Source organism: Nasonia vitripennis, chromosome 1 (genome assembly GCF_009193385.2).
Source record: "Nasonia vitripennis strain AsymCx chromosome 1, Nvit_psr_1.1, whole genome shotgun sequence".
Taxonomy (NCBI): domain Eukaryota; kingdom Metazoa; phylum Arthropoda; class Insecta; order Hymenoptera; family Pteromalidae; genus Nasonia; species Nasonia vitripennis.
The window spans coordinates 32,518,299-32,540,977 of NC_045757.1; the positions used below are offsets into that span (position 1 = coordinate 32,518,299).

A 22,679-nucleotide genomic window follows, 5' to 3' on the forward strand; every position below is an offset into this window, starting at 1 on the left:
AGTGTTAATTTTTACCTGAGTAAGTTTTCTTCGTATTAGCAGTTTGTGTCTTGTTGTTATTGTTGGTGGTATTCGTCGTACATATAAGATTGTTGATCTGCTGATCTCTGAGAGGGGCTTTCAGAGAAATCACATCATTGGTACCAATAGAGTTGAGAGATGAAGTAGAGCTACTGCGACTTCCAGGTCCTACAAAAAATTAAAATTGATCGTAAAAAATTTAATTAATTCGATGTCTTTTTTCAACGAAAAAAAAAACAAAAACAAATTAACAAAATTTTACCAGCTTTAGCCTGTTTCGTTGCGTTTTCGATGCTCTCTATAAGACATTTGACGGAAAGTCTCGAGTCTTGTCGTGTGATATTCGCTTTGCGCCGTGCAGCCATCTCATTCTGAACACTGTTTATAACGGACTGTTGCGTTTCTGTCGGCGTCGTCGCTATCCTAGACGTTGGCGGCATAGTTTTTTGCGTTGCTGAAATGGAAAACAAATTTAAAGCATTACCGCAATGTTTAATAATTTCTTAAAGAAAGAATTCAAAGAAGCAAAAAGCAAAAAATATATTAAATAAAACACAAAAAGAGAATGATTAAAAAAAAACTTTATAAAAATAACTACTGTTAAAGTAATAAAATTTTTAGCTTTTTGAATTTATTTTTATAAAAGTTTTTATGGTTTTGTTTTTTTACGTATAATGGTGCTTAATTAATGAAAATGAAATAATCTTAAACCAGACATGGACGTTACGATTTGCTTTATCATATCTATAGGCATAAAACGTATGTTTTTCTACGTTTGTATAACAAATTTATTTCTGATTTCATGATAACATTCATTGGAGTTCATATTAGAGAAATATATGATAAAGCAACAAATGGAATGATATAAAACCTGTCTGCCTATGTCTGTTTGAGGGTAAATACACACTGTACCAAATTTAAGGTAACACACATAAAGCGATCCACAATAAATACTGCCAATTATTTCCCCATTTAATACATGAGAAGAGTAAGCTTCATAAGTTGATTTCAGCTGGAAAGTTGATAGCGATAATTCACTCAAAGGTCGAACACTGATTATTTGGATTAATTGTAAAATTCAAAAGATATATAACAACAGGATTGGCACACACAAGTTACATGGGTTCATCACACCACTTTGAAATGCCAGTTCACTAGTGACCCAATATTAAAAAAGGTAACACAGAAATAGAAAAAACACACAAAAAGCCCCAATTTCAGGATCTTTGTAGCATGGACAGTCACAGGTTACAAATTCCGTTTTGGTAATCCACGCTGATTTTATGCATTTTTGTCTATTTTGATTCTGTTGCGACTTACTGCCGATCAAGCGTCGAGGCAGAGGTTTGGGTTTCACGCTGACGGCGTCCTCAAAATTTCCGGCGTATCGTCGACGATTGACGCTATTTTGCCTCAAAAATGTGTTCTCGTCTTTGAGCCTCAAAGATGGCAAATCTTCGAACTTTTGACGTATCGTGGAAACCAATTTCGGCGCCGTAGGAAATCTTGATGCGGCAGTGGGAGTGATCTCCAGCGAATTCCGTGAAAACGTATTCCTACTGTTTTGGCATTTATTATTGATTCTCGAATTTTATTTGAAAATTTTTATGCTATTTTACTTTTTCATCAATATTTTCGTTTGTATAGCAAATGAAACATTACAAATTGCGAACTGGTGTGATTTTGTAAATTAGAAATGAAGAATTAGGAGAATCCATTCAAGTTTGAAGATATTTGCATAGAAAGGAGCGTATACATTATAATGAATCGAAAATCAAGTACAGAGTAAGCCTATAAAAAATTACACCAAATCATAATTTGAATCTTCCAAATTTTAAAGCATAAAAATTATCAAATAAAATTTGTTGAAAATCAATTGTTACAAGTTTCTAATACCTTTTAAATGATAAACTTGTTGACTGTGTTTCATGTATAGAATTTCTCAGGAAATTTGATCTTGACAATTGTAAGTTCTCAGTCAATGGTCTTTTAATTCCACTTGATGTTGTGTCTTTTGTTAGTGGCTCATTTTTTAAAGGTCTTCTTAATTCGACTTTACTAACATATGAACTATCAGCCACTTTATCTTTCAATGGTATGTCTTTTACAACTACTTCACTTTGCAAAGGTTTTCTTAATGTAACTGTACAAAATTCTTTATTCTGATTATCTTCATTCTGAAAGTTTTTCTTTCCTACTTCTTGTACAATTTTAGGTTCTACTTTTGCATTTGGAATATCTGTACTCTTATTTAACTTTTTATCATATTTAGATAAATTTTCATTAGCCACTGATTTTTTCAGAGCTTCACTGATATCAGTTGTACTTCTAGCCTTTTCTTCTAAACTTTTGCGCAATGCTTTGGTTATTTCGGGATCCACTTTAAAACTTAAGTCGTCCATAGAGTTTTCATAGTTTGTGTAAACGTAATTATTAGGCACAAAAAATCGACTGTTTGACACATTGATGCTGTAAACATCTCGCCCGGCACTTTGAATACCCGTAATCTTTTCTGACAAATCGTTTTGTGAAATTTCTTTGAGATTTGAATTGATAGGCTTGCACGTTTCTTCTTTGCTAACATGGAATTTCGAATTAGGGGTTGATGGATTATTTACTGATGATTTATCTGCTTGCCCATTATGAATTTTAAGCGTTGAATCGATAATCTTTGGTACGTGTTTTTCTTTGGGTGATAGTGAACTCGAGTTTGAACGTTTATTTAAGATTTCATCAGAAGTTGAATTCGGATTAGAATTATTTACAGCATCTACCTGATCAATATCGAGTTTAGGAGTTGAATCGATGATCATTGGTACAGGTTCTTCTTTAGATGAATGAGAAGTAATGCTTGAACGTTTATTGTCGATAGAATCATTACTAGACTCCGATTCTTTACTGATATTATGCTTGGGATCAACTTTATCTTTGGAGATAGATTTAAAGCTAAAATCTACAGGTTCACTCAAATCAAACCAAACACTATTTCCTTGTTCATTATTTACACGAGTTTTTAGAATACTTTTGATTCTAGGCACTTGATTTTTTAATATACCCTTTGTCCTTGGTAAGTCACTTTTCACTATAGATTTCTTTGGTTCAAAACGTTTCTTAATAATTGTACGACCACGCTTTAATATTGTACTCCTTGGTTTATGGACGTCGTCGCCTGATGTGCAATTAAAATTAACAAAATAAAAAAAATTATTTGCCATGCGACATGATAATTTTTACAACAGAAATTATTTACTTGCGACATACGAGAGCTTTTCGAAATATTGAAGATCTCATATATAAACAGCATAACTTTTTTAAAGACAAAAGACATTATAGGCAAACACAAGATTTACACGGAATCGTCGATATTTCGAAGTAATCAGCCAACTACATTGACAACAATTACGATTCTACAACAGCTAACTAAAAGAAAAAATTTACAAGCACTTACTCATGTTGTTCAGCTTGTCGAGCTGAGCCTCCAGCGCCCTGAGCTTGTCGCGCTGTGCCTTATTCTCGAGTACGACCCTTTCGAGTTCGCTCTGGGCCTCGGTCTTGAAGTCGTTAGCGACGCGTACAGTCATGAGAAGATCCGTCTGGAACTGCTGCCACTCGGCGCTTTCCTCTTGCCTGAGCTTGCGCTCTTCGGCTAAGGCGCACTCGAGCTCGTACGTGCGGTTCTGGGCCTCGCGCTCACGGCGTTGCATCTCGCTTAAAACGGCCTTCATTTCGCGCTTGTCTTCGAGGTGACGCTGACACTGAGACTGTAACTCGGAGAGCGAGTCACGCACCAAAGTAAGCTCCGCGTTGACCGAGACGCGCTCCTCCTTCAGCTGGCCTAGCCGGTACTCCAGGTCTTCTATCGCCGATTTCGCATTGTTACGAGCAACCTGCAGTCGTAAGGATAATGAATTTAGAAACTAAAATTAGATGATGAAACCTCTTTGCATACTTTTGAAAATAAATTTATTCACCATTTCTAACTATAGTTTTTATTCTTAGAACATTTGGAAATAACCGTCTTTATATAAACCTACTTGATTTACAAATATGAGCGTATTCTTTAGTTCGCAGACTTTGTAAAAGGTTTGGTTTCAAAGCAAATTAGCAGAATCAGCATTTAGATTTTTGGCATGCGAAGCAATCGGCAATTCTCAGAATCATCCTACTGCCTTCTGCATGGAATCAAAAGTTTACTGCGCAACGCAACGTCGCAAAAAACCAGAGCGTTGCCAAATGTAATATTCACTCTTAAAAATACCCAGGGCAGAATAATGAAATATGGATTCATTCTTTGCAAAATAAAACAACGATAACAGCTAGTTGGCAAAAGAATTCGTACTAAAAATATGTACGAAATTTATTGCAAGTAAATATAACTCAAAATACGGTGCCAACCTTGAATTCTTCCTGGAGCTGCGAGTACTGATCCCTCAGCCGGTCGTGATCGCAGTGTGACCTTGCTAACTGCTCCTGAAGCGCGGCAGCTTGTGTCTCGAGGGTGTCCTTTTCACGCCTCGCGGCGTCGAGCATCTCGTCGGCCTCGCTCTTGGTTTCCAGCTGCCTGGACTGCTCGAGCTCCTCGATTTTGGCGCGCGCGTTATCCAGCAGTGTAGCCAGCCGGCTAATTTCGATACTGCGGTTCGCGCCTTCCTGCTTCGACTCGGTGAGCTCCAGATCAAGGAGTTTGCGGTCGACATTGGCCGTGTCGATCGTCGACTCCAGGAATTGCACGCGTTTCGTCAGTCGCTCCACCTCGGCTGTGCTTGCATCCGCCGTCGCGCGAAGCGATTTCAGCTCGGAGGTCAACTCTTCCTGCTTTTGGAGCAGGCTCTCGCGCTCTTCCTGTGCGCTCTTTTAAAGAGATCGGTTACGTTCATTTACACATACATTAGTATCGCTATTATATTGGTCGATATAAGGGTGCGTAACGTACCTTTAATAAATCGACAAGTTTCTGCTCTCTCTCGGTATTGTAACCTTTCGATTCTTGCGGTTGCTCGTCTCTCAGAAGCAGTCCTTGCAAAGTATCAACTTTAGATCTAGAGTCTTCCAGTTTTTCTGTTTGCCTACAAAGAGATTCTAGCAGTACTCCTTTTTCTTCTGCAAGCCTATCATTATCAGCTTGCAGTTCTGTAAGTTGCGCCTAAAAAAAACGTTTATTTACTTGGTGCCTAACGTTTAATCCCGTTTTTGTTTTTAAAGAACATTGTTCCGCACAGTGCGTGTTTCACTATAGCAAATAAGGAAACGCTCTGCCTATATCTATTTCTATGTAATCTATAATTATATTTAATAGCCTTTCGAATAATGAGCTTGATAATGAAGAGAGGATAGCTGGCAATTACGTATGCACGAAATATACAATTAACTTTGCAAGTAGATAAGCCAGAGTTGAATTTCCTAATATGATAGAAAGGCAGTGCAAAAAACGAGCTAAATTTAGATCTTGGCAAAAACACGTAAGTTCAAGCTTTTGCAAACATTATCCCATCAATTTAAAGTTGGATAATCACCTGTAAGTCACTGAGTTCTTGTATAGTGGCTTGCAGCTCTTCATTAGTGGAGTAATGTGTCTCCTCCATCTGTAAAATTCTGTCCTGCAAACAGGCAACTGACACTTCTGAACTGGAGGATCGCTTGTCCCACTCAGGCGTAGCGCTTCTAGCATTTTCTTGTGTCATATTACCAGTTCCGGCGCAGCTATCCTCTTGCAGTACTGCAATGGAAGCTGGCGCCGAATTGTGCAGTCGTGATGCATCTAGGAGCTGCTGCTTTTCGGAGTCCGAGAGCGGCGAGTGGACAACATCGCGCAGTCTGCTACGCAGAGCCTCATTCTCTTTGGCAAGACGCTCCAGTTCTAAGCTATGCTGTTCCTGCAATGAGAGGAAGAGTAAGAGATGCGTTAGCTTTGTGTGAAAGTAATACTAAAGAAGAACATTCATTCACTGGCAATCTATGCTTGTTTAAATCCACTGACATAGGAGCGTTGCAACACCATGAAATTTATGCAACCGAAAACGATAAGGAACATTCGTCCACTTTGGCAGACGCAACAAGAATCAATACAGTGCAATAGCACATTGGTACAAGGATCAATGAATATGTAAAAAATGCAAAGAGGTTAGTTGGAGTCCTGCGCTGCTCCAAACTCTCAGTTCCCACAGCCTGCGACACCTAAGCTGCTCCAAAATGCACCGGTTCACACACAGACACATACACCCTGCATTCCAACAGCCACAGAAAGTTAGAGAGTATAGCAGGCATCGACCTCCAGCTCCAAAACAAACGTCTCCACTGGCATTACCCTCTGTGTATCCAAGAACTTGGTAGCAGCAAAGCACTCCTACACACGCACACTGTAGAGAGAAGAAAACGCTCTCGTGTTTACGCCGAGAGAGAGAGAGAGAGAGAGAGAGTCCGGACGCTCGTCCGCGATGCAGTGCAGCGAATAATCTCTCGCTCGGCGCAGCCAATGGCACGCGGAATCCTTATATAATTACGCTCTCCTGCGAGCGTCGCTGCAGCAGCGTTGCAGCAGCAGCAGCCGCGGCCTCGGAATTATCCATGTAAATCAATATAGCGAGAGAGCCCGGGGCGAGCCGCCACGCACTACTACCGTATACACACTCCGCTGCAGTCTCTATGCTCGCTCCTTCGTTCACTCTCTCTCTCTCTCTCTCTTTCCGTCTGCGTGTATACGTGGAGGCACTTCGACGGGGAGAAAAAAGCGGGTTTAGTTCAAGGCGCGAGTATCGCGCGCCGCCGACCGTCTTCAAGGTTATGTAACGCCGAGAGGGCCCCCTCACTCTCTTTCCCTCCCTCTACTCTACTATATGTACTACGGCAGGTATTCCGCGTATACGATGCTATTATATACATATATACACACACGGGAGAGGAGAGAAGCGAGGAGGCAGATATCGCCCCGCGCGCGTAAACAAGCACGCTTGGCTTTTCGCGAACCGAAGCTCTCTCTCTCGCGTTGTTTATTTACTTACGATACACCCCGATAAGGACATACGCGTGTATACAGGCAGGTAAAGTATGCGTTAGTATGTACCGTTGTCGGAGACAGCAGAGGTTGCTTAATCATATCGGGACGCTCCTCTCCTTCGCACTGATCTCTCTCTCTCTCTCTCTCTCTCTCTCTCTCTCCTATTTCTCTCGCACGCGCGCAAGCGGCGTTCTACGCGCCGCCGCCGCCGTGTCCTGCGCGCGTAGGTATATATATAGACGCATAGCATAGGATACGTCGACTCTCTCGGGCTGTGTGTGTGTGTGTATGTATGTGTGCACGTCGGGGGAATTTCATGCCGCCGCGGCGCTTCGATGCCTATCGTCGTCTTTCTCTCTCTCTCTCTCTCTACTTTCATTCCTCGCTGTTGCAGCGAGCTCGACGACTGTCTCTTTCCCCCCACCCACCCCCTCTCTCACTCTCTCACTTTTTTTATTTTCACTATTTGCTTCTGCCGCTGCAGCCGCGAGCTGACGGCCTTTTATTTTTCTTCCTGTCTTTTATTAGCCGGACGCGCGCGAGCTATGTGTGCAGCGCATCGGGAGAGATGCGATATGCTCGCTTCGATGCCCAGGTGTTGTGCTTGGAGAGAAAATATGGGTATCGGACGGACGCTGATCTCGAGTGACACCTGCGCTATGGTGTATTTTGAGTTCGATCGGGGAGGAAACGCTTTGGTCCCGAAATAATCGGAAGAGAGCTATGCAGACAGGTCGAATACCTATCGGCTATATGTCTCTCGCGCTACTCCAGTCGGAGAACAAAACTGCGGAGACATACGGACGAGCGGTCGACTCGCGGCTCTATTTATAGGTCCTCCTTTATTTTAGAATTTTCGACTCTTGCTCTTCCTTCCTGTCTTTTATTAGTCCACTATTAGCTTCGAGCGCACGAGCTCCCGGACTTCTCCCTCTGTTTTCTCTATTTGTTCAAAAAGCCCGCCACGGAATCGGGCGTTGCGAAAGCGCTGCTGCTCTTTAAATAAATCATATCGGGAGCTTTTTCAGTTCGGTGATGTTTTTCTTTAGAATACACACATATATGTATATATACTCGATCGAGGAGTGCGAAGAAAGCTTGGATAAACGTAAACAAATATCCGCGTATGCACGAGCTTATCTATGAGAGGAGGGGGACTGATTGACGCTTATCGGCGCGTAATTGTTGGCGCCAGGCGCAATTTTTCTTTTATTATTGACGATCGATCTTGCGCAACGCACGTCGCGCGCGTGCGCGAGTTTTAATTGAGTTACGCTTAATTATGCGATTATTATTGATGCCGCGTGACTTGTTATTGTTTCTCTCGCGGCTATAGAGGATTATTGGAGCTGAATGTCAATTTATTTTTGTGGGCGGCGCTGGTAAAACCTTGCGATTTTGAATGACGCGTGTGCGGACTCGATCGATGAAAAGTAATGATTTTTGTATCTCGTACACATCTTTTCCACGAGCATAACGCTATTTTCTTTTTCAATCCAATCTCTCCAGATTTTACATGCACTCTCATGAAACTTAATGCAAAAGATAAAAGCGCCTGATTATATCGAGCACGCAATTTATTCGCAATTAAGGAATTAGAATTTCAAGGTTAAAATCTAATTGCCGTAGACGGCGTTGTATACTAGTGTACGAAAGTAATTGGAAAAAGGCGAGCTTCTTAGCCCAGTGAACTAAATAATTGCGTCGAGAATAAATGTAAGTTTTCTAAATGCTATCTCTTCAGTGCATTTTTTTTAAGTGCGAACTAATTATAATTATTTTGCCAAGTAAAATATTTACCATCGTAACAGACTCGTCGCATTATAATTTCACGAGCCAGCATAGCAGCAGCAGCAGCTGAAAGTCACTTGGAAATTAGCTTCCATTAAGGATTTATTAGTTCGGCGAACGATTAATTTTTTTTTTAATTGCAAATTAACGCCTTATTTATACACGCGGTCAATAAAACCGCGGATCTCGCGATCACCCCCACTCGATCGTCCGGTATATTAAATTTTTTTTCCTCTAGCGAACGTTTTTTCTTCTTCTTCTTCTGCTGGGAACTATTTTCTGAAGAAAGTTAATTTTTACGCGCGACTTTCACCTAGCAAATTTTTGTCGCGAAATCGGCGAATTTTTTCTCTATAAGTAGCCGTCTCTCGCACGATCGTTGAAAATAGTCGAAAATCGAAGAGTCGCGATTCCCACAATAGAATTTTAATAAAACCGGGAGAGAGAGAGAGAGAGCATCGAGCGCTAAGCGAATACACCGTAAAAGTCTCCTCAAAGTGCTCTTAAACCTGTTTATTTCTCTTCTGAGTATAGCGATGGAGAGCCGGAGCACTTTTGATCAGAAATAGACTTGAAAACAATCCACGTTGAACGCACTTTTAACTCGCGACTTTCATCCGTTTATTAAAAATTCGAGCTTTCGATAAAATTTTTCGACAAATAATCAAACACCGCTCGCGCACTCGAAGCCTACAGAATATGATCCCCCGTACGATCCATCAGGAGAGTAACGACACCCTCGCGAGAGTCACGCCGGTATCCCCCGCATGATCGTCGAGGCCCGCACACTCGAAACTCAATAGACGCACAATAAAAGCAAGCAACAACGAGAAGAGCGATGTTATACACAGAGAGCTGCACGCACTCTCTCGACGTGTAGGTAGCAGCTCAAGTGCACGACGGCTACTGCAGCAGCAGCAACAGCCACGCCATAGGCTGCTCTCGAGTGGCCCTCGGCTTCAGCCACGCACTAGTCGTTCGCGCTCTATACTACTCTGCCTCCCATTACTCCCTCTCTGAGTGTGTGTGAGAGAGAGAGAGAGAGGAGAGAAGAGCGCGGGCTTTTTCGCGCAGCAGATGCGCCACGTGTTTTTCCCCGGATTCTCGCGCTCGACTGCGGCTGCTGCTGCTTTTTCTTTTCTGCTCCGAATCTAATGCACGTGCGTGAAGAGAGACAACGGCTGACGCTGGTTTTGCCCTGCTGCGGTGTAACTGTTTTTCTCTTTTTTTTTTCTTTACCCAGAGACTGTAGGGGTGTGAGAATTTGCGCGCGATGTCGTCCCGCTGATCGTGGATCGCTGCGCTGACGTTTTGACGGAGTGGAGCGCAAAAAATCCTCCGGGGTTATTTCGCCGCAAAGCTATTTTCAGAGCGCATATCTCTCTCTCTCTCGCGCGCGCACGAGTTATAATGCAGTTTCGTTATTATCCGAAGATACACGGCGGAGAGATAAGAGTAATAACTTTTATCGCTTCTTAAATTATCTACTGCATTCACGTTCTCCACATGCGAAAATTAAAGGCGAAGGGGATATTTAAATCTCGCGCATCGGTATGCCGTTCGACATTGTCGGAGCTAATTCCATTTACGCGCATGTAACAAAACGCACAGCGAAAATCTAAAATACAGTTAGACGGGGAGGCGCAACTAAAATAACACAGCCGTACAGCGATTCTCCGGGCAGGCATTACATAGCGCACGCACACAGACACACATAGCTCGCGCGAATTTCGAATCGCTCATTACAAATACAAACGTCGCGCTTAAAATCGACCTCATTCTAGAATATTATGCTCTCTTCGACGCTCGCTCGCTCGCGCTAATAAGAGCGAGAAGGAGGAGAACGCGAGAGCGTAACGAGGCTGACGGACGCGCTTATATACTATGCACATACACGCAGCTCTGCAGTACGCGTACTGTATTTACACATGAAAAAGGGGAAAAGGCTGCGGCGCGGAAAAATCGAGATGAGGACATTGGAGCAGGGAAAAAATCCAGCTGTTTTTGCTGCGCGGCCGTTGTCTCGAGAGCTTGTCTTGCGGTTGTAGCACATAGGCTTTTGATGGAATTTCGCGTTGTAATCGAATGAAATTGATTCGGAGCAGGCTCTCGACTGAGCCTGTTAGTAGCCGCGCGGTAATAGGCGCGAGCTTTGCGGAAATTGAGGTATATGCCGATGCCTCTGTGAGATACACGAAGATTTAACCTACTTTTACTTTGTACACACGGCTTTTTAATAAAGCTATACGTATTATAGTGCGTGCGTGTAATTCGAAATAATAAGAAAAAAGTCGCGCTGTGATCGCTCATATGCGGTGATGATGAAAAAAAAACCGCCTCGATATATTTTACTACAGTGCAGTCGGAGAAGATTATTACAATTTGCGTATATTATGGACGTTAAGGTCGGTATGTTAATTGCTGCAACTATACGCACACGCGTATACACCGCGCATACAATCAGCGTCGAAAATTCGAACGGCGCATCGAGTGAAAAATCAACCACAAGAAGCAATTAGCGATTTCTAATTCCGCTGGCACACAGCACATCTACGACATTACAAGCTCGCTATTCTATATATAAAAATACACATACACAATCGTTTATACGTACGTACACATATACAGTCAGTGAAGTAGAGGCGTCGCTTACAAAACAAACGAACGAACGGCTCGTTATCCCGGCAATAAATAACAATTTTCCTCCTCCCACTCTTTGCTTCGGTACACACACTCGCGCGGTTATGTGCATACACTGCGCGGCGATGGATTTCACTTTTTCAGAATTCGCACGCACCGCCGCTCGCGACGAACGTTACAATAATAATAAGCGCTTGGCTCTGCACTGCGCCGGCAGAAGAACCGTTTTCCCTCCGATTATCGTTATACATGCATATATATAACAGCGAGAGGAGAGCTTCCCCTCCTTATGCACTATACTCTCCCGGTCGCGCGGCTGCGATGTGTAAGGTTTCGCGTGCGCGCGCGAGCTACTCGACTTTGTGCTCGAGCGCGCCTTTTTACGGCTTCGCGCGTGATATAGACTCTCTTTCTCCCCTTCCCTATGCATGTATATATACAGCTCTTCTGTCTTTATCTTGCTTTTGGAAATCGCGTGTGTATACGCATAGAGGCGTGATCGACGATGCTGAGCTTGCTCATGTTTATAGTGCGCGCTTTTTATACACGCTGACCCGAGAAAAATACAGCGGATCGTTACGATTTTCGAATCGTCGATTTTGCATATTTTAACCGAACGTTTATCACAAAGTTACGAGGAATTTCGAACGCGGCACGGGTGTACAGTTATCGCGGAATTAAAATGTTTGCTAAATACCGTAAAAATAGGCCTCATTGATGCCTCTCCCATCCATAATTTGAGTAACCGTTTATACCGTACAGTCGGATACGTACTTACGGCGCTGCACGCGAATCCAAAAGTATTCCACGCGTTTTTTTCCCGTTGCACGATGCGCCGCCGCGTGCACCGCAATCATAACGCTCGCTGCACACAGGAAGAGAAGAGAAGGAGAGAAGGACAATATAAGCGAGCCTATAGTGCTCGGCGACGAGGAGATAAACAGCCAGAGCGACGAGTTATAGATAGACGCTGCTGCACGAGGTGTCGTGTCGCGCCGTTTGAAAATAGTCATTACGTCGTTAAACAAGCTGGCGATGATAATGGACGATTCTATCCGCAGCGGCGTGAGGGTACCGTTTTTCGCGGAGCTGTTTTCAAATTGCCCCGTAAAGTGTAGAGAGTCGAATATAAGCGCACAACCGGCTGGAAGTGCACCGCTCGTTTTAGGCTGCACGAAAGACGTCGTGTGTCGAAACGAAGATTTGTTGCTGCCAGGGCGGTATTTTTTGTGCGAATTTCGCGGTTTTACGAGACGCTGCGCACCGAACGAATGCAAACAGAATCATTGTAAAACGTGCGTGATTTACAGCGACTGTAGGGCTGTATATATAACTGTGCATTTGCATATTCAAATCTTTTCGTCGGCTTGAGAGCAAAAAATCGGCATAATTGAGTTATGAGCTTGTTGTAAAACGAGTCTCTACAGCAATGTTTAACACGTTTCTGGACATTAGTATGATAATCGTAATGTCGAAAGGTGTACAGCGAAATCGCTAAGTTGCTTAAAATTCATACAGTCGTGTGTCGATATGAACGGGCTATAGTTTGTATCTTCTCCGTGCTATAATCAACAAAACTCTCTGCACAACTGTAATTAAATAACAGTAAAGTGAGCGGAAAAAGCGTGTAGGTAAAAAAGGCTTACCTTGATATGAGCGATTTCCGCGTGTTGCTCGTCGTAGCGCCTGCTGTCCGCGTTCCTGTAACTAGCCTCGAGTCGGACTCGTTCCATCCTGAGGATCTCGTTCTCTCGTTCGAGCTCCTGCATCCGGGCGATGCACTCGGGCGGTATCACAGGCGTTACCGACGGTCTCGAACCAGTCGAGACCCTGGACGACGAGGTCGTCGTCGCGTTAGTCGTTGCAGCGCCAGACGAGTTTAAACTCTGTAAATTGATATAAAGGTTTAATTCTCTGGGTTCGTTATTTATTAGCTAGATTGGTATCGCTTGATTCTTAATTAAACATGTACAGATTTAATTAACTTTAACGTTTTTATCACAGACCCAATTATGCTTGTGAGAATTCTCGTCACTTTATTATTGATTGATTTATAAATGAATTCAGTGCTCATTAATATGACTGGATAAAAAACGTAAATCCTCTGTGAGCAACATAAATATTTGTACAAGAATGAAAGAAGAGTAATTGGTATGATAATGTTGTTTGAAGCTGATAAAATAATGAAGAAATTGTTCAAGTTTATTAATAAGACGGTATTTTGCCACATGTTTTAACAACGTAAGAAAACTTATCGAATTGACAAGTCTATACACTAAAGCAAACAAGTATTTTCATTACCTGGATATTTTCCCTGTTTTTATGTGGTACTGGGCCTTGTGGGCCGTTGCTTTTGGTATCACAATACCCCAGAGAAGTGGAAGAGGACGTGAGCCAGTCGTTGCTAGATCTCCTATTCTTGCCTTCTGAGGCAGAAGCCTGCTGCTGGCTTTGATGTTGAGGAGCTGCCACCTGTTGCTGCTGCTGCTGCTGTTGACTGGTCCGCTGGCGATGCTGCTTCTGGTGGGACGAATGGCTCTGCTGTCCTCTTCGGAACAGGGATTTGAACTTCATCATGGTCACTCACGATGATGTAATTCTTGCGTCGAACAGACAATGAGTTCATTAACTCCAAGAGTTAGTTTCTATCTTTCTCTGTTTCTCTCTTCACACACATGCACACACTGCCTCCACGACTTGTGCTTCTTTTTATCCTCGTTTGCTTGGTGATTACTTCCAATGGCTTGCCGCAACTGCTGCTGCTTCTATAAATAGAAATGCAATGTTAAATCTGCTCCACCATTTATGCAATTTGTTAACGAGATTCTTTATTACTCGAGGGATGATATTTTGTAATATAAGTCTATTAAGACAAGCAAATATTGTGAGTGATGTGAAGCATCATTTTTTATGGCACATACAAAGTAAGTTTATGATCAGAAGTGATGATTTTTTCTTATGCCTCGTCATTCAGAAAATCAATAGATTTGAAAACCGAATGAATGGCTTTATAGCTGATAATTACATATTCAAATCACGCTGCCTCTCTATTCAGTCACTTGTAAAAAATACTTTAATTGTGTTTTGAACAACACATTCTACTAAATATGATTATAGAAATAAGTATGATGAAGTGAAATTGCAATTTCTTATTCTTTTGTAACAATTAAGTATTTTATATCACAAACGGTTGATCAAATTTTTTCATTCTAAAAACGCATAAATTAAGAGAATTGCTCCTAATAACATTTACAAACGGAGTATACCAAAGGAAATCTTTTAATAAAAAGAACTTAAGTACTATAGTGTACCTCGTCCACCGAAAAATCGAAAAATAGCACAACGTGTTCAATCGCTCCAGGGTCAAGTTCACATTCCATCAACGCCGTCGTGAGTCCCAAAACCATCGATCAGCAGCTCCGCACTACTCCTTATTGCTACTTGTCGTCGTCTTGGAATCGAGGCCCGATTAAAACTGTTCATGGTATCTGGCCGCCCTCGGGACTGCTCCAAGCGTTGCTGCCCTCACAGCTGCTGCCGCTGCACAAAAAAGAACCGATACATGTAGCGTAATGCTTATGAAGTATATGCGCGAGCGAAACGAGGCCCCCCCTCGCGTGTACATACAAAAAAGAGCCTCTTTCTTTCCAACCGACACTCCGGCCTGTATATAAATATTCGAACGCGTGTTTAAAGTCTGCCAAATTATTCGAGAATGGGGAATCGCATTGTACGTATTATACACACGAAAAACTCGGCAAATTACGATACTCGTACACGAGATATCCACGTATGCGTTTGTTTTTTTTTATCGTACGAGGGGATGCATTATCGAGCGATCGACAGCGGCGGCGGCGGCGTAACGGACGCTCTGACCTGGCACATTTTCGCCGTGAATTATAAAATATAGTTCGGTAACGGTATTCATAGTCTTTCTTTAATTCGCTCCTCTACTTAGCAGTTGGACTCGATTTTTCTTTCACTCGCTCGCATACTTATGACACCAAACATAGGAGGGCTGTGTACGCAAAGAGACGACGAGCCGAGGACGTGCTGCGATTCGGGAGAAAGGAGCGCAGTGTGTGCGTGTGTTTTACCTGCTGCTGCACTCTCGGGGCCCTTTCTAGGTTAAATCCTCCGAGCGATTTTTCCGTTATGCGCATAGACTATGAAGCTATATCCCGCATCCTGAGCAGTGCACACAGGTTTTCAGCACACTGATCAATCCTTATCTCGATTCGTCGACACCGCAGTGCTTCGACGCACTTTTCAAACGAAGAAAAATAGAACACGCGCACTTTTCTCCACGACGCGGTCACAAGAGTCCATATACCGCATAGAGATACAGTCGAGTATATAGTAGCCGCGGTATAGGTGTCCACAGTGCGAAAAACGTGGCCTTTTTAACGCCGCGCGCGATCGAGAGCAGACTGAAGAGAAGAAGAAGACGACGCTTAGCAGCGCAGCATCGCCGTTACTTTGCGCCGCCGTGAAAGTCTCGCGCGCGCGCGCGCGCCCCATGTGCAACCGGTCGCCTCTCCTCTGTAGGTGAACGCTATAGGTATATATATATATATACGAATGCGGTCTTTCTCTCTCTCTCTCTCTCTCTCTCTCCCCTACTTCTTCGCTCTCTGCGTGTAGTGAGCTCCGAAAGTGTGTGTATAGGTATAGGCTATATACTCCACTCGCGCGACGGAGGCTGTTGCTGCTGTTGCCACTTGTTGCCGCTGCTGCTGCTGCTGCTGCTGCTTCGAGAGACGAGGAAGTGCATCGAGCAGCACCGAGTTGCTTTGTACGTTGCTTTACTTCGATTCGATTGGTTCTTTCTGATCCGGAGGAGTTGCTAGAGGTACAATGATTCGGTTGATGCGAAAGGAGGAGAGAGAGAGAGAGAGAGAATTTATTGAGACAGTTGAAAGTTTCGGGGGAGGGGATTGACCCTTTGGTTTTTGCGGTGGTGTGTATGTGTATATACGGTCTGGAGAAGTTTTGTAACGGTCGGGGCTTGTAGTTGTCATTGTCGAATAAGCAGACGCGTTGGATCGTATAAGATAAAACGTTGTAAGTTACGTTTCTCGAGATGATGAGTTTCCAAACAAAACAACTAAAGATCTTAAACTATAGCATGAGCAGCCTGTGTAAGAAGCAGATATTTAAGCACAAAACGCGTATACTAATGGAATTCAAAGATTTGAGCAGCCTCGGTCTTATACCATCAAAAAATACGTTTTCTTTTCCAGCCTTTAGAAATGAAGCTACATAATACGCCCTTTTCAAGCGTAACCGCAGCGTTGTTTGTTATATACAATACAAAGTCTGGTTATCCACGCCCCAAGGAAGGAGCGGACATTCTCGACGAATTTTCTGAGAAAAATACTTGTAACGACTCGGCTCGAACACGCAACGCTGACCAATGTCGACAGTAATAGAATAAGCTAACTGAATCATTCGTTAAATTATATAGTGAAATTTCGTTCTATTCGATTATGGCATCGTATTTAATATTTTTATAGTTATACATTTCACACAATGAATTATTTAATTAATCATTACATCTAAAATGCTTGAAATTTCAAGTAAATGAGAGTAAAAGCAACAAGTATAAAACGCTAGCAAAAAACGCCCTGCGCACACCAAACTAAAATTCATCCCATTCCTCCGCATAATCCTACATCCACGCGACAAGAGAAAAAAAGGCTAATGAAGATTTCGCAAGCAGCATGCACAAAATCCCGAAGAATCCGCAACTTTCGCACACTTTAAAGTCACTTTTACCGCACACGCGACGCATCGCTCCGTGATCAGACTCGACAAAAGCTACTGTGTGCAACCGTCATAAATTAATCCTCCTCCTATCCTCAGACACACACACACACACACACACACCCACTGTGCCAATAAATCGCCGCGAAGCTTCACAGCGTTGCGCAAACAATTAGAAAATATTCGCCGACTTACGTGTCGCACGAGTAATTTTCTAATTGCACTAACTCCTTTCGCGGGCAAGCGCTCTTTATATAGCCGCGTATGTGTTGCACGCCGCTGCGCGTCATTAGCATCATAATGACGATATATATACACACACACATCGAGTATTCAAATCGTCGTCGCCTTGAAGGGCAGAAAATTTATATCCGTATACTTGGCCGCAAGAGTGTCCTTACGCGAGGAGATGACGCGATGAAAGTCGATATTTTAACGAGCTTTTCGCCTTTTAATTATAAGCCGCGCTAATGCGAGAGAAGGACTGGAATAATTATCAGGCGTGATGTGTTTGCGCTGTTTTAGCGGCTCTTCAGGCGTGACACACACGCGTGATGCAAAGAGATATTATACGCTCGTCAAACAGAGCGAGGGGTATAATATAAAATATTCTCGCGCGTGTGTGTGTGTGTGTGTGTGCCGGAAAGAATCTAAAAATATGTGACTGGCGTGTAATTTTTCTTTTTTCTCCTCCGCCTGCTTCTTATGCTTGAAGGAAGCTATATTTACTCGAAAAAAAACGCAAGGCGCTGACGTAACGCAAGTGTCAACTCGCGAGCCTCGCTCTGCCGCTTATCGTTTATAGTATGCGCGTATACGATCTTGCTCCAAATTTTCAAAATATCTTCTTCTTAATCCACCAGCTAATAGTAACGAACGAATTTCGTTCAGCTCCGGAATAACAAAAACTTCTGCACAGGAAACGTCTCATCGATGATAACACATTGTATATCGGTGTCGAAATCGATGCGCCGCGGCCTCATCGAAATACAACACTCGACCGCGATAACACACGCGCTTATCTTCGCGCGCAACAGTCAGGTAGTTCTTCTTCTTCTTCCTCCTCGATTTTTCGACTTTTAGCACCACCGCGCATTTATCCCCCTGCGTGCGCGCAGCATCTCTCGACCCTATACGGGCCGTATGGGCTTAATTAACGCGGCGTTTCTCGTTCTCCTCTCTTTAACGGCCCCTCGTAAAGTCCCGAGAATCACGGTGTAAAATCACTTCTTTGCGCGTTTACGTATACACAGCTCTTCTCCCTCTTGTACTCTTTCGCTTTTTGCTCTCCCGAGTGCTGCTCTCTCTCTCTCTCTCTCTCTCACTCTCTCTCAGTCCAGGGCACAAAGGGCAAGCTTGTAATGGTTAACGATAAATTTTTCGAGGTAGCGATTTCGATTTTTCAGCTCTCCGCGAAGCAGCACTTTTATACGCGTGGTTTATCCGTAGGAGAATCGTCGTGAGAGCGAGCGATTGTCGTCACTTTTTCCGCGCGGGAAAATTCACCGGCGTTTTCAACTTCTTGCGTTATACACATCGTGTATTATGCTTGAAATCGAGAGGAGCCAAGTAGACAAAGGAAAATCCCGCCAAATATATTCCTCTTATACTGCCGGTGTACAACACGCGCGGCGGGACTTTCACAACGCGAGAAAACGCCGGAGTCACGAGCGCTCGCTTTGCGCCGATCCTATACATATGTGTGTGTGTGTGTGTATAATAAGTTTTCCTTGGGGTTTCTTCATTATTAATAGCGTTTTCCGATCGTATCTCGCGCACGACCTCTCTCCCACGATCTTTCCCAACTTTGGCGCGCTCTCGCTCCAGCACAATCGCGCTCAATTTCATATAGTTTCTTTTCTGTATTTTCCGCGCGCGTACGTTTTTACGTATCAACCGCCCAATGTCACCGCGCTTATTTACAAACAATGCCGTGGAATTATTCAGGCAGGGCAGGAATTTCCGTCCCGTGCGCTCATCCCTCTCGCGAGACGAGAAAAGCATGCGCCGATTCCGTATTTTCCTCCGAGCTATTCGACGAATAAGGACACAGAGGCGATCGATCTATTAACTTTTCTGGATCACTGCGCACGTATAACCGATCTACGTACTCGAAATGGTCGCGATCTATGCAGTCTCTCCACCTCCACGGACGCCGCGAGCATTAGTCAGCGTAATTATCCTTCTATAATAAGTCTCTCTCGCGGTATAGCGATGCAGCGCTTGCATTGTGTACACAAATAACGCGTCCCGCCTACCTAACAAAGCATTAGGATATATTTTTGCCATTAGCCAATAGGGACACCTTTGTCAGAACGCGGGCTGGGTTGTTGTATTATACGTCTGGTTTCGCAATCGGCCCTCCCCCGCAGAGGCATGAAATAAAAAATACCGAAGAGGAGAGTAAGGACACTCACTTTCTTCGTCGAGCATCGCCTCCTGGTGATGCCGCAACACAGCACCCGCGCGACTCACAACAATGCACTGTACACGAAATCACGCACCCCGAAGACTCGAGCCTGAGAAATATCGAGTGTACATCCAAGTGTAGGTATACATAGACGTACGTCTCAGAAGAGGCTCTATGAGAGACTGCAGCAGCCGCGGCAACGACGGAGTGAAAGGCGCAGTCTCTAAGCTCCTCCGAAGACACGTAGGCACACACGCGCGCGCGCGTTATGTACGAGTGTACGTATATACGTGTACTCGTATGCCACGGTATACACTCGAGGAGTATAAGCGAGCGAGAGACAGATAAAAACGAGAGCACACGAAGCTCGCGATAATCGGCCACGGCGACTATCGCGACGGTGCATCGGCGACTGAGCGCCGAAAATGCTCGCTGCGCGAAAGGAGGACCGTCGAGGCGAGGCTCGTACTCGCGGGAATCCCCTACTACGGCACCTCTCGCGACTACTCCGTGTGTCTGTAGTGTCTTTCTCCTGCACGCCCGTGCGGCTCTGCTATAGTCTCGTACATACGAGCATAAGAGACCGAGCTATCCCTTATATCGGAGAGACCAACGCGACACGATATGGCTCTCTCTCTCTCTCTCTCTCTCTCTCTCTCTCTCTCTCTCTCTCTCTCTCTCTCTCTCTCTGTACACCGCGAGGGAGAGATGGATGACGAGTGCGAGGAGGGACGATGATTTAGCAATTCTCGTAGCTTTTACGGATTGTTTGCTCGCAGAGACGAGCCGATTGGCTTTTTCGAGTGGACGAGGAGGTCGTTGATCGAGTTTTTGGATTCGAAGAGAGTCGCGCGAACAGCCACTTTATTCTTTTTGAAACCGTCTGATTGAGATTGCTTCGGGGAATCAACTTGTAGAACGTTCGATTTTTATTGCTGCTTTGGATCTGGCGATGATGATTTTTTTTTCTTTTTGACAAGAAATTTTAACGCCTTATAACGCGGAACGCCTTGTTTTTCATACACACGCGCTGGAATCAGAAGAGCTGCGATGACAAAAGATAACGCTCTATTGTTCATCCGTTGGAACGCAAACACTCCACGTAATGGCTAGCCAGTCTAGTTACATAAAAATTCTTCAAAAGTTTCGCGAATAGAACACGAGACTGGTGTTTCGAATTACGATTTACGATGTAAACTATTAAGCAGGACAGTCTGTAATAGCAAGCTCGTCAAGGCTGTTTTGGCATAGCTCGCATACCTCTATATCTGCACTCGTTGTCGAGCAGATTTAGATGAGGGACTAGAAAAAGTGCCTAAGCGCCACCTACCTTGCCAGACAATTGTCAGCCAGTTCAAAACTGTTGGCTTTACGGGGTGACGGATATTTTTCTCCGCACAGGTTTCGTAAGAAGCTACAAGACAAATGCGCCTTCGCTCAAGGGTCTTGGAATATATATTTTTAGTGGAAGAAAAGTGTCCGGGTATTTTTAGTAGGTAATTTCAGCTTGAGCCACGAGTGGGATTTTTTTTTTTTAGTACATACTAATACGATCCGTCACAAAATGTCAATCTACAAGTAGACATTTTTAAGGAGTTTGCGAGACTTTTTCATCGTTTTAAATAGCACGGAGTTCCCGCTAAGCGTTATGTTGCCGCATTTTAGAATTGAAAAGATAACGAAGAACTGATAAAACTCGAAGGCGAACAAATGCACATGCCAGTATAGATTGTTATCTTAGATAAAGAGCTGAGACTGGCGCCTGATGAAGCGTTGCAAAAAATGTTCAAAGTAAATTGCCCACAGAGTTTGCATTGAAGAGATAATAATATAGGCGCTGAAGAAACACGGAAAGACGAAAAAAATGCTAAAAGTGTCGAATTTACACAGAGGGAGAAAGGCGTGTAATTAGATGAGTAAGAAGTAATTCTATACGGTATGTCCCATCTAGAGTAACCGAGATGAGTGCAGAGCGAAAAGGAATACACACGTTGTTATATATTTTGTAATCGATAAATCAGTCATTGTATATAACTGAAAAATTATGATACTTATTTATCAAACTGCATTGTAAAAACCTTCGGTGCGAGCAAGCTTTTTGTTACGACAACACGCGTTGGCCCAAGAAAACATGTTCCTTGACAGAGTAGAAGAGCAAACTGACTCAACTCATTACACGCTATCTTATACTTTATTATGCTCGTCGGACAAAAACTTTACAACTGAACTTATACTGCAAACTACTTCCTGCGAACACAAAGCGCGCCTTACGTCTACGTAAAAATGCATCAATCTGCGAAGGTTGAAATAATATTGTACCGAGGTGTGAACCGAATTCTTCGCGTATCAATGTTTCGCATTATATTAGCGCGTACGCGAGAAAAGATCGACGGTGATAAGTACTCAGCACACACCAAGAGCAATAAACGATTACAATATCTATTCTATTAGACAATAGGTCTCTGTGTGCACGCGATTTATTTATAACTAAGTAGGTTAACTTCTTAAGTCACTTTAACGATGCAGGAGAATACATTGTTCACGATTATCAATAATAAATAAACTACAGATGATCTATTATATACATACTAAAAATCCTACATTAATTCTAATTCACCTATATAAGTGACAGAAAATTAAGTCAAATCAACCCTATTTTTTGCTCTAAGCATTTCCATTTAAAAGCTTTTAAACATTACACAACAGTTGCTAAAAATAATAAGTAACAACAAATTCATGACTCATAACAAACCTCTAAACTTAAGACAATTGTTTGCGTTTGAATCCATAGTGTTCCACTATAATGATATGAAAAACAGGTTCTTGACATCGAATAGCGTAACAAGGAAAAAGTTGATACAGATACCACAAAGAACTAAAACTGTAAGCCAAAAAAACAGCTATATAAAGGCTGTTGGTGTATTCAATGATCTTCCGAACGAGCTAAAGACTTTAAACAAATATGAAACAGCGAAAAGTAAAATAAAGGAATGGATTAGGATGAATGTATGATATGCTAAAATACTAGGGATGAATATTTAGGTTCTATTTAAAAAT

General features: G+C 43.1%; 1 protein-coding gene across 16 annotated transcripts in view; it reads right to left on the bottom strand.

Annotated features, from left to right (window-relative positions):
* LOC100119126 (cytospin-A) overlaps positions 1-22,679 on the bottom strand; it is a 31,455-nt gene that overhangs the window by 2,325 nt on the left and 6,451 nt on the right. The window contains exons 1-12 of one of the 16 annotated variants that reach the window (XM_008216939.4): positions 19,630-20,035; positions 14,758-14,986; positions 13,748-14,211; positions 13,093-13,332; positions 5,535-5,894; positions 4,955-5,164; positions 4,417-4,872; positions 3,470-3,908; positions 1,918-3,190; positions 1,342-1,577; positions 284-475; positions 16-189 (exon numbers count right to left, since the gene is read on the bottom strand). In XM_008216939.4, the coding sequence (XP_008215161.1) occupies positions 16-189; positions 284-475; positions 1,342-1,577; positions 1,918-3,190; positions 3,470-3,908; positions 4,417-4,872; positions 4,955-5,164; positions 5,535-5,894; positions 13,093-13,332; positions 13,748-14,023 (3,856 nt within the window). In that variant the 5' untranslated portion in view covers positions 14,024-14,211; positions 14,758-14,986; positions 19,630-20,035. The other 15 variants (XM_003423842.5, XM_008216938.4, XM_016990137.2 and 12 more) reach the window with 15 other exon arrangements.